The sequence below is a fragment of the Rhyacophila brunnea genome, unplaced genomic scaffold (assembly GCF_057557595.1).
Source record: "Rhyacophila brunnea isolate RB1 unplaced genomic scaffold, BYU_Rbru_1.0 scaffold_23, whole genome shotgun sequence".
In the NCBI taxonomy this organism is placed as follows: domain Eukaryota; kingdom Metazoa; phylum Arthropoda; class Insecta; order Trichoptera; family Rhyacophilidae; genus Rhyacophila; species Rhyacophila brunnea.
The window spans coordinates 29857085-29871152 of record NW_028232893.1 but is presented as its reverse complement, the minus strand read 5'-3'; the positions used below and the strand labels follow the sequence as shown (position 1 = coordinate 29871152).

General features: G+C 32.9%; 2 protein-coding genes across 7 annotated transcripts in view; one reads left to right on the top strand and one right to left on the bottom strand.

The window, feature by feature from the left end:
* Smr (nuclear receptor corepressor smrter) overlaps window positions 1-14068 on the bottom strand; it is a 436555-nt gene that overhangs the window by 145077 nt on the left and 277410 nt on the right. The window lies entirely within an intron of this gene.
* Window positions 1124-3062, top strand: LOC147069836 (uncharacterized). Its single transcript, XM_085950731.1, has 3 exons — window positions 1124-1168; window positions 1263-1430; window positions 2871-3062. Exons 1-3 carry the CDS (start codon window positions 1124-1126, stop codon window positions 3060-3062), a joined length of 405 nt encoding a protein of 134 aa, XP_085806857.1.

Genomic DNA, 14068 nt, shown 5'->3' with positions numbered 1-14068 from the left:
TATAATAATAACTCCATTTCACGATTTTTGGAGTTACAATAGTTTACCTCTGGTATACAGAGATTCAATAAGAACACTAATTTGATAACGCTGTCATTAGTCATCAGATTTTGATATAGGTATACGACTTTATTTTTACGAGCACCTACACACGCAAATCCACCCATAATTTTCAATATTTAATTATAAAAATGTAAACCAATGTGTGCAAAGAGCTCTACCTTTCCTCACACCTTCAAAATTATTACAGGTGTGTAGCAATTACTCAATATATTCAGTATTATATTATTTTGAAATTTCTCGTAGGTACATAAATTACTCATGAGTCAAGTAAAACGTTAGATAATCGCTTAGTAACGACACCGAAAAATTCACGCAGAATTTGCAATATGTAATCATAAAAATGTGCACAGATGCAAAGAGTGCTACCTTCAACATTACACGTGTCTATCAATGACATTAATACTATACAATACACACTTTGATAAGCGGTCCAACCGACCCAACAGTTGCCGGCAAAGGCAATCAATGCACGTTGACTACGTCCTCGCACAGGTGTCTCAAGCCGTGTAAGTATAATTTATTTCTACAGTGTAGGTCCGCTTATTTTTATTTTGATACGATTTTTAATTTAGTATAATTATTTTTAAAACAAATGGAAAAAAATGAATAAATGAAATATTGGAAGATTGGCAGCATTGGACACCATGGTTGTGGAAACAACTACTTAACTGAAAAGCGTTTTTGGGTGGGTGACTATAATAACAAACTTAATTAGATATACAAAATAAATGTATGAAATTGAAGCAAACATCAAAAAATACCTGTGGAAAGATACACACTCGTCAATATTAATATGAAGACAGCCAAAAGTAATACACTGACAATTCATTTGTAATATGAATAATCACGTTAAGTCGTAAAACTTATGTAGAGAAAGCAACAGTCATCAAACCAGAATGCGAACCGCCATTTTATTTGTGACGCTGCCAAAAGAGGAAGAAAATAATGAACATGTTACCATTCCATACAATCAAATTAACAAACGAAAATCGAAGAATTATTCTTTAATTATGACGTATGATTCACAACCCTACAGCCAATACATTAATTTTATAATCAAATGCGGGTGGCTAATTCCATCGCCAGAGATCAATGCATCAAAGAGGTGTTATCGATTTACCTGTACTTTTGCGTGTGTTGGCAAGGATGACTACAATCTCCAAAGATCCTAATTTTTAGTCGGCCCATTGCGACTACAGGCTAAGGGCGTCTATGCCGTCAATATGGATTTCGATTTAGAAGAGTTAATTGCGGAGGTCAAAAAATATCCTCAATTGTATGACACTTCTCACATCAACTACCATGATAGAAACATCAAAGCAAAACTCTGGGAAAACATCTGTAGACATATTATTACTTCCGATTGGGCATCCTTGAAGAATACAGAGAAATTAAAACAAGGTAGTGTCCCTTGATGTTAATCCTAAATTACGTGATGTTATGTTGTCTTTCAGCAACACACTGTAGTATCTTTATATTTTTTTTGTGTGAATGAAATCTTATCTAAAAACTCGCAGTTGTCTACAGTGGACAAAATTTAGATAGTTTTTATCCATAGGTGCCACTGTTAATTTATAATAATATTGAACATTAAAAGGTTGCCACCATACATGTAAGCATATTAAGTTTCTGAAACTTCACTATGCATGCTATGCCATACGCTAAGCTTTCTTACCCCTTTTCACCCAAGACGAGGAATTAATATAAAATAACATACATTCATTACACATGACAATGAAATAAATTATACATTCTAATCATACAAAATTCACTAATCATAGATAACAAAATTAAATCTTATAATGTTAATGTGACCTTTGGCTTTAAATAAGTTTTGAAAGCCCACTTCAAAATCTTACCTGTGTTATACCTATTGATAGGATGCATCTTGAAGTTACAATCTACCGGGTAAGTTATTTGTTTTTCAGTATAGATAAAATTCGAAAACCCCGATTCACCCACATACGTATTGTACGCAGCTCGGCGCTTTTGTCAAACTGCCTCGTCATGTTTATGTACGTTAGTTACAGAAGGCCCCATTTGACAGTATGTATTTTCAAGTCGTAATAACGGTGCATAAATACCGTATATTTATAAAATATATATGGTTAATGGTATATATATGGGGAGCGTGTTTCGAAATGTGTACCCACGTCTACGTATGCAGTTGGCTGTATCACAGTTAACCGCGAGCCGTTGTATCGGAAATGGATGACAGTATAGTATTGAGATTAAATTCATGTACAAATAAACAACTTGATAAATGCAAAACCACCAGAATACAGGGGATAAACAGGAGAAAATAATATCTAGTTTAGTAAATTAGAAATATCGTATATATATTTATACAGGTTTCGGAATGATTCAAAAGTAGGTTAGCAAGTAGGTGCTCATATACATCAAGTCGGCGAACCAATCAAAAAGAAGCTAAATAATGATAAAAGCAATATCAAATTAATAAATATAATATATTTCAAACATGCACATTGTCTGCAATGCTCCACGGTACGACGCGTCATTTTTTTTAAATGTCAATGCTATACGGCCATCTCTTTCCGATACTATAGCTCACGGAGAAATGTAATACGTATTATACATGGCCATCTTGTAACTCGTGGGGAGACGCCACAATAAATTTTAGCTAATTCTGAAGTAACAGGAATGCGCTCCAGTCATATTTAAAATCATATCATACAAAAACCATCAAGGCTCACGGGACCCCAGGTTTGAACAGAGCCGTCCGACTTGAGAAATGCTGATGTAGATAAATGATAAAACAATAGTTAGGTACATTGTTTTTATTCCAGAAAAAATGGTCGTCACTGCGAGATTGTTTCCGAAGGGTACTGGCAACACAGATAAAACCACCAACGGATAGTCGTTCCAAGAAACGTAGTAAATACCTATATTACGATCAGCTTGTATTCTTAATACCTCACACAAAGCTACCACATAACACGGAATCGACATTACCTCCAACTACAAACGAACCAAGATAGTCCAAGCACTCCAAGCGATGAACCAACCACTCTAAAAAATACGGTGACAGCTTCGCGTGACACACCAAGAGTACATATGTTACGCCGAATGTGCGAAATTTTGCCTAATTCATGAAATAGTCAATCCCGTTGCCTTATTCATGAATTAGGTAAATTATCTGCCGAGTGCGTGAATTCGCCAGGGTGTGGAATTCTTAAACTGTCAACATGACAGTAGAAAAAGTAAATTTAATACGGATGGTTTTATTAGTTATAGTTGGACATAATATAATATTATTATTATTAGGTTAGGTTAGGTTTTGTAATTCTGAATTCAACTGAATGTCCATTTTGAGTTAGCTAACAAGTGTCAACAAACTATTAAATCATACTATCATAAACAAACAATCGACCATTACACGATTAATACCCAAAGCATGAATCAAATCGCGAAAATACCTTTTAATAAAATTCTTCCGTTATCATTAAAGGCCGGATCTTTCGAGTCTTTAACCGTCAACCCATAAAAAAACACATTAAAATGGTGGACGAATCCAATATCCTAAGGAGACTTTTGCCCAAATGATTCTTAGTATGGATTTCTACAATTTGTCAGTTGTTTTTTCTGGCAGCTCAGGTGCGATGGTAATTATTGTAATTAAGATAATCGTCTTGCCAATATTATAACGCGACTTGCGGCCACCACAAACGAATTCAAATTCGCAAAATGCAATTAAAAAGGTCGCATTACAAAATTGATGGTTTGTTTTATTGCAGGTAAGTAATGGTAAACCATTTTTATAAAATGCGTGTAGAATATGTTTTTTCATAATTAAATATCGAATAGCTTTTGCGTACCTACCACTAATATAAATACAAATATTGGAAGATTTTGTCCGCTGACCCGTTTTATGTTCTAAATGTATCATATTGATACCTATTAGTATTATCAAGCAACATTACCGTACCTACATATCGATAAAAAAGTCACATACCTACTTGTTTATTTCTTTAGATATTTAAGTATTTTGAGGATGCTCTGCCCAAACTGGTCTATTTGATTATAAACTATTGACATTGAAGAATTTCATCAAATCGATCGTAAGAAATTTCATCTTCAAAATACCAGTGGCGTACATCTGTAGATGTGAGACATCCCTGAAAATATTCGTTTGAACCTACTATTATAATATTATGTATTGCGTAAGCCGTAATTGCATTCTTCTAAAGGTTTTGCAATATAATATTGTTTCAGATTTTCACTTAGTCACTGTATTACGTTAATATTTATTGTTGTTTAATTTAATAAAACGCATTTTTTTGTAGTACTTATTCCACTTTTAATCAATAAATTAGGACCGGTTTCGTTCGCATCAGAGGGACATTTTCAACTGAACAAGGGAAGATTCAGTTGAAAATGTCCCTCTGAGGCGGACGCAACCGGTCCTAATTTATTGATTAAAAGTGGAATAAGTTCTACAAAAAAAAAATGGAGCCATTGTCGAAAACTACCCAATCAAGACTCGTAACTGGACAAAATCTGACATTCGTATGAAATTTTCAAAATGGCGTCCTATGGTAGTTCGTAGTTCCATTTTTGGCCATTCTACAGGTAAGTTTGTAGGTGTGTAACGTTAAAAAAAAGTCCCGCCGTCCCATTTAATACTTCAGATTTTCACTTAGTGATTGTATTACGTTAATATTTATTGTTGTTTAATTTAAAAAACGCATTTTTTTGTAGTACTTATTCCACTTTTAATCAATAAATTAGGACCGGTTTCGTTCGCATCAGAAGGACATTTTCAACCGAACAAGGGAAGATTCAGTTGAAAATGTCCCTCTGAGGCGGACGAAACCGGTCCTAATTTATTGATTAAAAGTGGAATAAGTACTACAAAAAAATGGAGCCATTGTCGAAAACTACCCAATCAAGACTAGTAACTGGACAAAATTTGACATTCGAATGAAATTTTCAAAATGGCGTCCTATGGTAATTCGTAGTTCCATTTTTGGCCATTCTACAGGTAAGTTTGTAGGTGTGTAACGTTAAAAAAGTCCCGCCGTCCCATTTAATACATTGTACGCTAAAGGCGCGCCGATTAGGTGGCCATTCGACATAATTAGCATTATATTTAAATGTTGTTATTAAAAAGTAATTATCTGATGTATGATTATACTATGTATTTGATTTAAATACTTACATTATAAAGTGTAAAGAACTATTCATCACATAAAACGACTGGTACCTAGATACATATTTCATTGAAACACTTTATAATATGTACTTTCGTACTTTTTCCACATTTATTCCATAATGTTGATATTCAACCGATTTTATCCTAATGGACATTTTCAATTGAATAACAGTACAAAATATAGGTAGGTACATAATATTATTGCATAAAAAGTCAATTAAGTATAGAGGACGTGGGAGTCGATTGTTTACTTGAACTAACTTGTTGGTGATATTTGTCCTTATTTATTAAATGACTGATTTAAATACATTAAGAAATAGCGTAACTTCAAAACTGTGAAAAATTTGCTGTGTTTAAAATTCACCTGCCGTAGGTGTATGTATCAAAAAAGGTTCCCGACCAATGACAAAAACTTGAAGACGATTTTATTGCTTTTGTCGCATGATACGTACAAGAAGTCCACAACTTAAAAATGAATTATTTTCCATACGATAGTATGTATCATCATCAGCTGTAGTATATACCAATATTGTATATAAATTTATGTTTACATTTTAGATATAATAGTGCAACCATCTATAGTGCTTTTAAAACAATATGAACGGCAGGTTTACATAGGTCGTAAGTGCATTTGCTAGTCACGCAGCCTTCGCTATCGAGGCTTGATAATTATATATTATATACTTACACAATATTATATATGTGACATATTATAATATTTAGGAATATTATATTTCATCCATTGTTGTTATTTTTAAGTTAATAAGCCAAAAGAATAATATCAACTAAGATTTAATAACAATAAACAAAAATGCAAAATGTACAAAGTGTTTAAAAGTACCTTATATACCTTCTAGAGGAAAGTGGTATAATGGTCCCTATATCTAACGGGTACGAGTGGCAAAAATATTAATCAATAAATTCTAATTGATTTATGTTTTGTACTAGATATTCTATTAGTCATTATTTACGACCGGGTTATGCCTTCTGGCTTCTTCGTGCACTATGCGCACTCACCGATCGTAAATGCACATTGACATAATAAAAGATTGTTAAAACCTTCTTACCTATTAGTAAAGGATCAAGTAAAAAACAAATTTTGATTATCTGAAGTGTTTGTGAAAACCCGTAATGAATATATTACATACTATTAATACATTCGATAGGTTAGCCCGTTAAAACGTCATTTCCCGTAAACAATGGAACCAGCTAATGTGAAATATCACGAAATATACCTACTCACTAAATAAAAACAAATAAACAATTTTAAGCTATAATCCATAATCGTAAAAACTGAAGTGATCTCGGATTTTAAGAAAATACGTAGATCAGTTAACAAACGCGCAGGTTAAGTTTTTTTTGTTTTTTCTACCATATTACTATAACATCAAATTATAGTTTCATGTGTGAACTCCCAGATTGGATAAAGCAATGAACTATTAGAACCAAGGTCAACTTGTTAAGGCAAATGGCAGGCACTGCAACTGTGTTATACCTATTTATATCTAATATTTTCTTGATAAAATAATTTATTATCAATGGTATTAGGTAATATATATACACACTGTATCAATGTCGACTAATTATGATTGTATCATTTTGATAACTTCCGGAATAAATAATTATATCGGGTTTATATATTTCATTGAAATAATACTATGATATATAATTTATAGTATTAGGGAGTAGCAATTAACAGAAAACGCATGTACTTACATATTTTGCATGATGAATATAAAGTGTTTGAAAATGGCCTATAAAAATGTCAAAAAAAACATTACAACATCAGTACCTATATATTCAGCGCTCGAAATGGAAAATTTTACGAACCGGAGCGCTCGATGATTTTACGAAAATATTGTAAAATAAATAAAAAAAAAAGTATTTTATAAAAATAAGTGTTAGGTTTTTTTGTTTTATGGCCGATCTAGCTCAGATAGTCAAATTATTTTCCTGAGAAATTTTATTAATCAGAACGGCGCTCCGGTGCGTTCCGGTCCATTTCGAGCCCTGTATATATTAAAATTGAATATCTCAATATGTCCAACCACTTGCTTGAAACGATTTGAAGTATCTTTCGTACGAAACTTTTTCTAAAGGGTTTCATTAACCACGTAGGTCCGATATTCCCCATTTTACCTATCCATAAATCCATATAATATAATAATATGTTTTCATATTATATATTTTCGTAGTATCAACATAATATACGAAATCATTCAGATTTGGTACGATTATAATAATACACTAGCTGTCAGGTCCTTCTCATTATGGGAGCAAGTGTGATTTGTTATTTGATAGTGAAAATAAAAGTAGTTTAGTAGAAATTTTAAACTTTGATTTCAATAATAGGTATATAAAAAGTGGAATATTATTAAATATTATAGATATTACTATTAACAACTAATTCTTCCACTCTATACGTAAGCGCTTCATTAATTTCTCCAAATAGTATAGTATATCTACTAATAGCAGCGTTTCTATATAATTAAGTATCGATAAAGTCTCTTGCACATATTATCAATATCATTTATTTCATATTTCATTGTACCTACTACATCGTACAACTTATTTTTCTGAAAAACATAGGTTCCATAAATTATTAACACATTTTTTAATTAAAAAATGTTGTAATATTCGAGTCCGTCCCAAAAAAAAAGGACTCCAGATGTCCGGTGTCTAGTTATCATATTATAGTTCTAGATTTTTTTTGGGCATAGTAAATGAATATGAATGTCATTGTAGTTATTGATTGGTATATTTTTATATAATCAATGACATTTGATATATTTGATTAGTTGCAAAAAACAACACCGGAGCGCGACCATCTATTTTGACCAATGCATGAGCATTTGACACATTTGGTTTAGTTGCAAAAAACACCACCGTATCGCTACTATCTAATTTGTCCAATGCATGAACTAGGCAGAAAATGTACTACCGAATTCACGCACTTGGCAGATATTTTGCCTAATTCATGAATAAGGCAACGGGCTTGCATTTTTCATGATTTAGGTAAAATTGTGTTTTCATGTAATAGTCAATTTCGCACATTCGGCGTGACACATACAAAAAGAAAACAAACTGACGAAGAATGAGTTTAAAATTTCAAACAAAACAACAAACCACACTAGAATTTAGACGGCGATAAGTCGTTCTTGCTATCTCTCCTGCCGTCTTTTATACAATACAATGAAGAGCAAAAATATTTACTAAGAATTTAACTAATGAATACGATGTTAAGATTCAAACGCTCGTTGCAACGTCATAAAATGCCACCGTACTGTGGAGGATGGCTTCTTTACAGGTTATCATAACATGAACCCTGGTTATTTTCAAATGGAAATCTCACACAGGAAACTTCATCACACGCGTCTATGCATTCAAATCAAGGTGAGTCTCCGGGGGCTTCGTAGTACAATGACAATGATCCAATTTGTATAGAATTTAAATGAGAAATCTACCTAGATGTGTACGTAATCGCTGATAACAATATATTATAATATCAACTGAATATAATGTTTTCTTACACAAGTCACCAATACCTACCTACCAGTGGCGAAGACTCCATACTAGGAGATTATTTAAAGCCTACCTTCGAAAAATATTTTTTATTTTCATATTGACGTATTTATAGAATCACAAATAATAATATATTCAATATGCCTAAAGACATCTATCGTATAATTGTCATAATTTTACGATCTTTTACCATATTTCAATAAGCACCATCTATTGCATCTCTCGAAAGCTTAAAAAAATTAAACACACCGCGTTTTGCTTCACATATTGTATGTATAGGATTATTTTGGCGTGAATCGTCGGGATTTTCAATATGAAGTTTTTTCTCATAATTTCAAAATGTCTGTGCGTCCCGCATACAAATCTATAAGCTAAATCTATAGCGCTTACATCGCGAGAGCACATTTATTCAAAATAATTAATAAGATAATTTACAAAATAATTTCTATGGGATTCAATCACATAAATATGTATTGATTGTTGTTAAAAACATAAAATAATTTATCTCGTGATTTTTATTTATCTATTAGTTCACTCATTAGACAATTTATATATCTGATATTGTACCTACCTAAGTCTGTGTTTTAAATATATAAGTATTTTAAAATGTCTAGTTTTACGGGTTAAACTATAAATTGTTATGGAACATAATATATTACACAACAACGGATATTTTCAAAGATGATAGGTAATATATTTTGAGCGTATGTTACGTTTATAAATGTTAAGGAAAATACATAAGTAATTCAAACCAATTGCTTATTTTTATAAACTAATTATAACAAACCAATTAAGCTTTTGAAATTTCTTCGATTTAGCGTACCTATTCATCAGTAATATTGGGTTATCTTCTTATTTCCCGTAAATATATCTGACAAGCATGGTTACTGCCACAGCCTACCTCTTTCAAAAAGTCACCCTTCGCCACTGCTACCTACCCTTTGCTCTAAATCGGGGGTTTTTCTAAGCTTTTCGAACAGCGAACCCAACCCATATATGGAAATATTTATGATTTCGTAACCCAAGATTATAAAATAACACATCCATAAACCATCAACAATTGAATGTTAGGCATGTTTTAATATGTAAAATATTATACAAAACACATACATCTTTAATTTTGAATACACTTCCGAGATATAACCAATGGAAAAAATCTTTTTTGAAAAAAAATATGACACCCAGCAGGAATCGAACATACGTTGGTCGGGTCTAATACCTACTTTGATTTAAAATATAAAAGCCGATCGCCAATAGAAACTCAATTTGGAAAACACTTCTGAGCGTACCTAATGTAAGAGCCATTAATTAAAATTTGTCGCAATTAGATAGGATACCTATGGTATTGTGGTAACCCGAGAGACGCTGGTTCGATTCCTGCTGGGTGTCGTGTTTTTTTTTTTCAAAAAAGATTTTTTCTATTGGTTATATATTTTCTCAGTGTTTTCAAAATTATGTATGTTCAACAAAAAGAATGCTACATTCTAAAATATTGGGAATTATTCATTGAATAAAAAAAATAGTTAGCATTACATCGTATCAACATGAAACTATGGTCTAAGCCTAAGCACTCTAAGTAGCCAAACCTTCGAAAAGTTTTCAAACAGCTCACTAAATCTTAGTGGTATACCTATTAGATAATATTATGTTTGACTAAAAGCAGTCTGTCTGCTTAGCAATTCGGTTTTTGTTAAATAGTACCTACTCATATTGGCATTTCATATTAGAAAAAAAATGAAAAATCTAAGACAAGTCAGAGCAATAATTCGACATGAGTCATACACAGATCGATAGCTTAAGCCTTAAAGCAGTGATTCCAAACAGTTTTTTGCATGGCGAAACCCTAGGCACATATTGTGAAATCTCGAGGAACCCTATCTGGCTTACACAATCCTTACACAGTCCAAAAGGGTGAATGCCATAGATGGGTAAAGAGCCGATCTGTTTTGAGGGTTTAATAAAATTTTCAAAACTAACCAGCACTATCTACCTACCCACTGCAGACTTATTTCAATGAAAAAAAAATACGTTTGACCGACAAAATTAAGTGTGCACTATTTATATCGGGTCGTAAGACGATACTTCAGTGAAACGGCAAATAATTTTAAACTATAGCCGCGACGAAATTTTGGACTCGCTGGCAGTTGTAGAGCAAACGTCGAGGTGTGAATACGTCAATTTGTTTCGTGATGGCGACGGGGGTATTAATTCTTAAATCGTGTAAAGATGACTAAAAACGTTACCCATTTACTTGAAAAAGAAAACATGGCAATGAATATATTATACGCATGTTGGATTTATATGACAAATTATATTTCGCTCGGCATGCGTCATTTGCACCCGCGATCCGCAATCCGAGCATCGCCAGCCACGATCATTTTAGACCATGCCTCAACTGAGGTATAGCCTTAAATTTAAAAATAGCCGGTTAAAATATTATTTACCAAACATTACTCTCAGAAGAGAAAAGAAGAAAACATAAATAATATTAAATATAATTAAATATACAAAATACACATCACAGCACATCACTGAAAATGTCCATGTCTCTGAGGAGTGCACTGATTATTCTCGCGTTTCTCGTTAATGGTACCTGACAAGCCTGGCACGAGGAATCAATTCTGATCTAGATGCGACCACGTTGCTAATTGACGGGCACACAAACATTTCTTCGTGAGAGTAAGCAGAAGTGACCTACGAACTTCAAGATACTGAAAAGCGAGTATGCCTTGAAGCAGACGGAAAATAATCAAAAATAATTAGACGAATTATCGAAAGGAACATATTATTTATAATATGAGTTAAAATTAAACAGACATCGAAGAAAATTTGAATAAGCATGTCGGAAACTTCATTAATACATATTCAAGAATACAATGTAAACAAACGTAGATTTACGTAAGACATTTGGATTTCGAATGGCTTAGCATGTCCCATGCCAGAAGCTTGCTTACGTCAAAAATAATGGCAAAATCTTTCACCTTGGATTGATGCTTTAAGGAGACATACTTAATTATATGTATTTAATCGGATATATCTGTCGGTAATGATATTTATAAAGTAAGTACCCATAGTTCAGAATATAATCAAATACCGGAATTGGTTACATTTGGAGCACATAATAGTGCTAAATGCAAATGTAAAATATACACTATATAGATAGACTAAAGAGAAACATGAATTACTTACTGAGACTTGTTTTATTTTAGTTTGAAGTTGCCCATCAGAAAATTCAGAACGCTAAGCATCAGTGAGGGGCTTGCCAAAAAAAGCATCGCGCGAAAAACAAAAACAACAAAAAAATCAACAGCCCATCCCTGCGGTGTAATTCTGTTATTCCGCGAGGGCAGCGCCGTGACGTCATAGCAACTTTGACTTTGGAGGACTTTCAGCCGGTGCGACGGGCTGCTGCGCCCCGGGGGGGGGACAGAGGGAGAGACCCGCAGGAGGAGAAATTAATGCGGACCGCTATCAAAGTTGAATCCTACTTTACAGCTGCTGGGAAAGTTTAAACTTTTCCAAGACAAAAATAATGTGCGGAAAGGCAGCGTTCTCCTCTCGCTCCGCTTTCCCCCGGCGAGCGGTTGTTGCGCAACCCCGAATCGGTGGGGATATAAATAAAACACAATGCACCACAGCGTTGCAGATATTCTCCGCGGAAGAGATGTCAATTCATGACAGCAGTGACGGTTTTATGATCGATTTTGGACCACATACGTAAAACAATAAAATTTAAAAAAAAATGCATCTCTTCCATACAATGACATTATTAATGGACAACGCACTCAATACAGTAGCTAGCAAGTAAATTCACGTATAGCGACATTCACACATGTATAGGTAGACGTCACGCAATTTCCATTATGCGATATCACGCATCGGAAATTTGTAGCAAAATCACCTTTATTGTAATGGTGTTAAAACAGATTATGGCATTCGGCAGACCCGACAAAAAAGTGAGTGTCATTTTTTTCCAGATGCTTTGTCCATATTAATGTCATTGCTTCCATATCAGTTACGTGCAGAAATAATTTGTATGTATTTAGATAATATTTTACAGCTAATCAATTTGTGAAATACGCATTTAATTAACATTTTAGTATAATTTGGTAATTAGTTGTGACTGGTTTGAACTGTTTCGAGGCCCCCTTTAAATGTTTTAACTTTTCGATTGCGTCATCTGCGTCAAAGAAAATTGACAGCATGTGCAGCCTGCACACTAAACTTTGTCAGTCATATTTATTTGTTTTCATTGAACTAAAAATACAATGCTGGATTGAATGGTGCTGGTTAGTTTTATAAAATTCACTGAGGACTGCCTATAGCAAACCATAATCGATAAAAATATACGTTTATCTATAAAATATCTAAAATTATGTATGGTTTAATGGCATAACTTTAGATATTTTATATATAAACGAATATTTTGAACTATGGGTTGGTTTAGACAGGGTTGAATGAAATTTTATAAACTAATACTATCACACATGATAGTCTAAGTTCAAAGAAAACAAATACGATAAATATTTGACTGACAAAATTTAGTGTGCACTATTTATGTCGGATCAACAGCCTACCTCCCAACCGTCGCCACTGATGCATAATAATGAAAACTCGGTGTAATTACGATGAAAGTAGTCAGTCTGTCATGTCTTTTCCACGTCGAATATTCAATTCTATTAAATTATAATGAAAATAATTACAAGATATATAACTTTTTATAGGTATACCTACCACGTTTTTAAATTTTCTGTTGAATCATATAAACTTGAGAATTCTATGTATTAATAATTGAGGACAAATAAGGCAATTGTCAACAAATCGTTTCTTAACAAATAAATATAGAATACTGAAATGTCACTTTGATTTCCATTGTAACGCGCGTATATATTAAAAATTTAGTTGCTAGGACCACCCCCTTAGCAACCAATAATAGTGGATTGGATTACGGATTTCTTCCGAAATAACTTTTCATACAAAACAGAATTAACTGAAAATGAATTCAATTCTACTGAAAGATGGCTAACAGTATTAAAATAATGCATTGGCATCGTTTTCTGATATATTCTAAAAAAATGTCTAGCTAGTCGGGAAGTTAGTTAAAAATCGATTGCAAGATTTGTACTGGATAAACAACCACCGGACAAACAAGAATACGAGCTAAGAAAAACGTGGTAATATATAATTCTATTCTAACCGAAATAGCTATCAATTGAAAACAAAAACTAAATTGTATTTACTTGGTTTTATGGTGACTAACATTACTATGAATGTTCAGTGCAATGGTAGGTATTTTTTGCGATATAAACT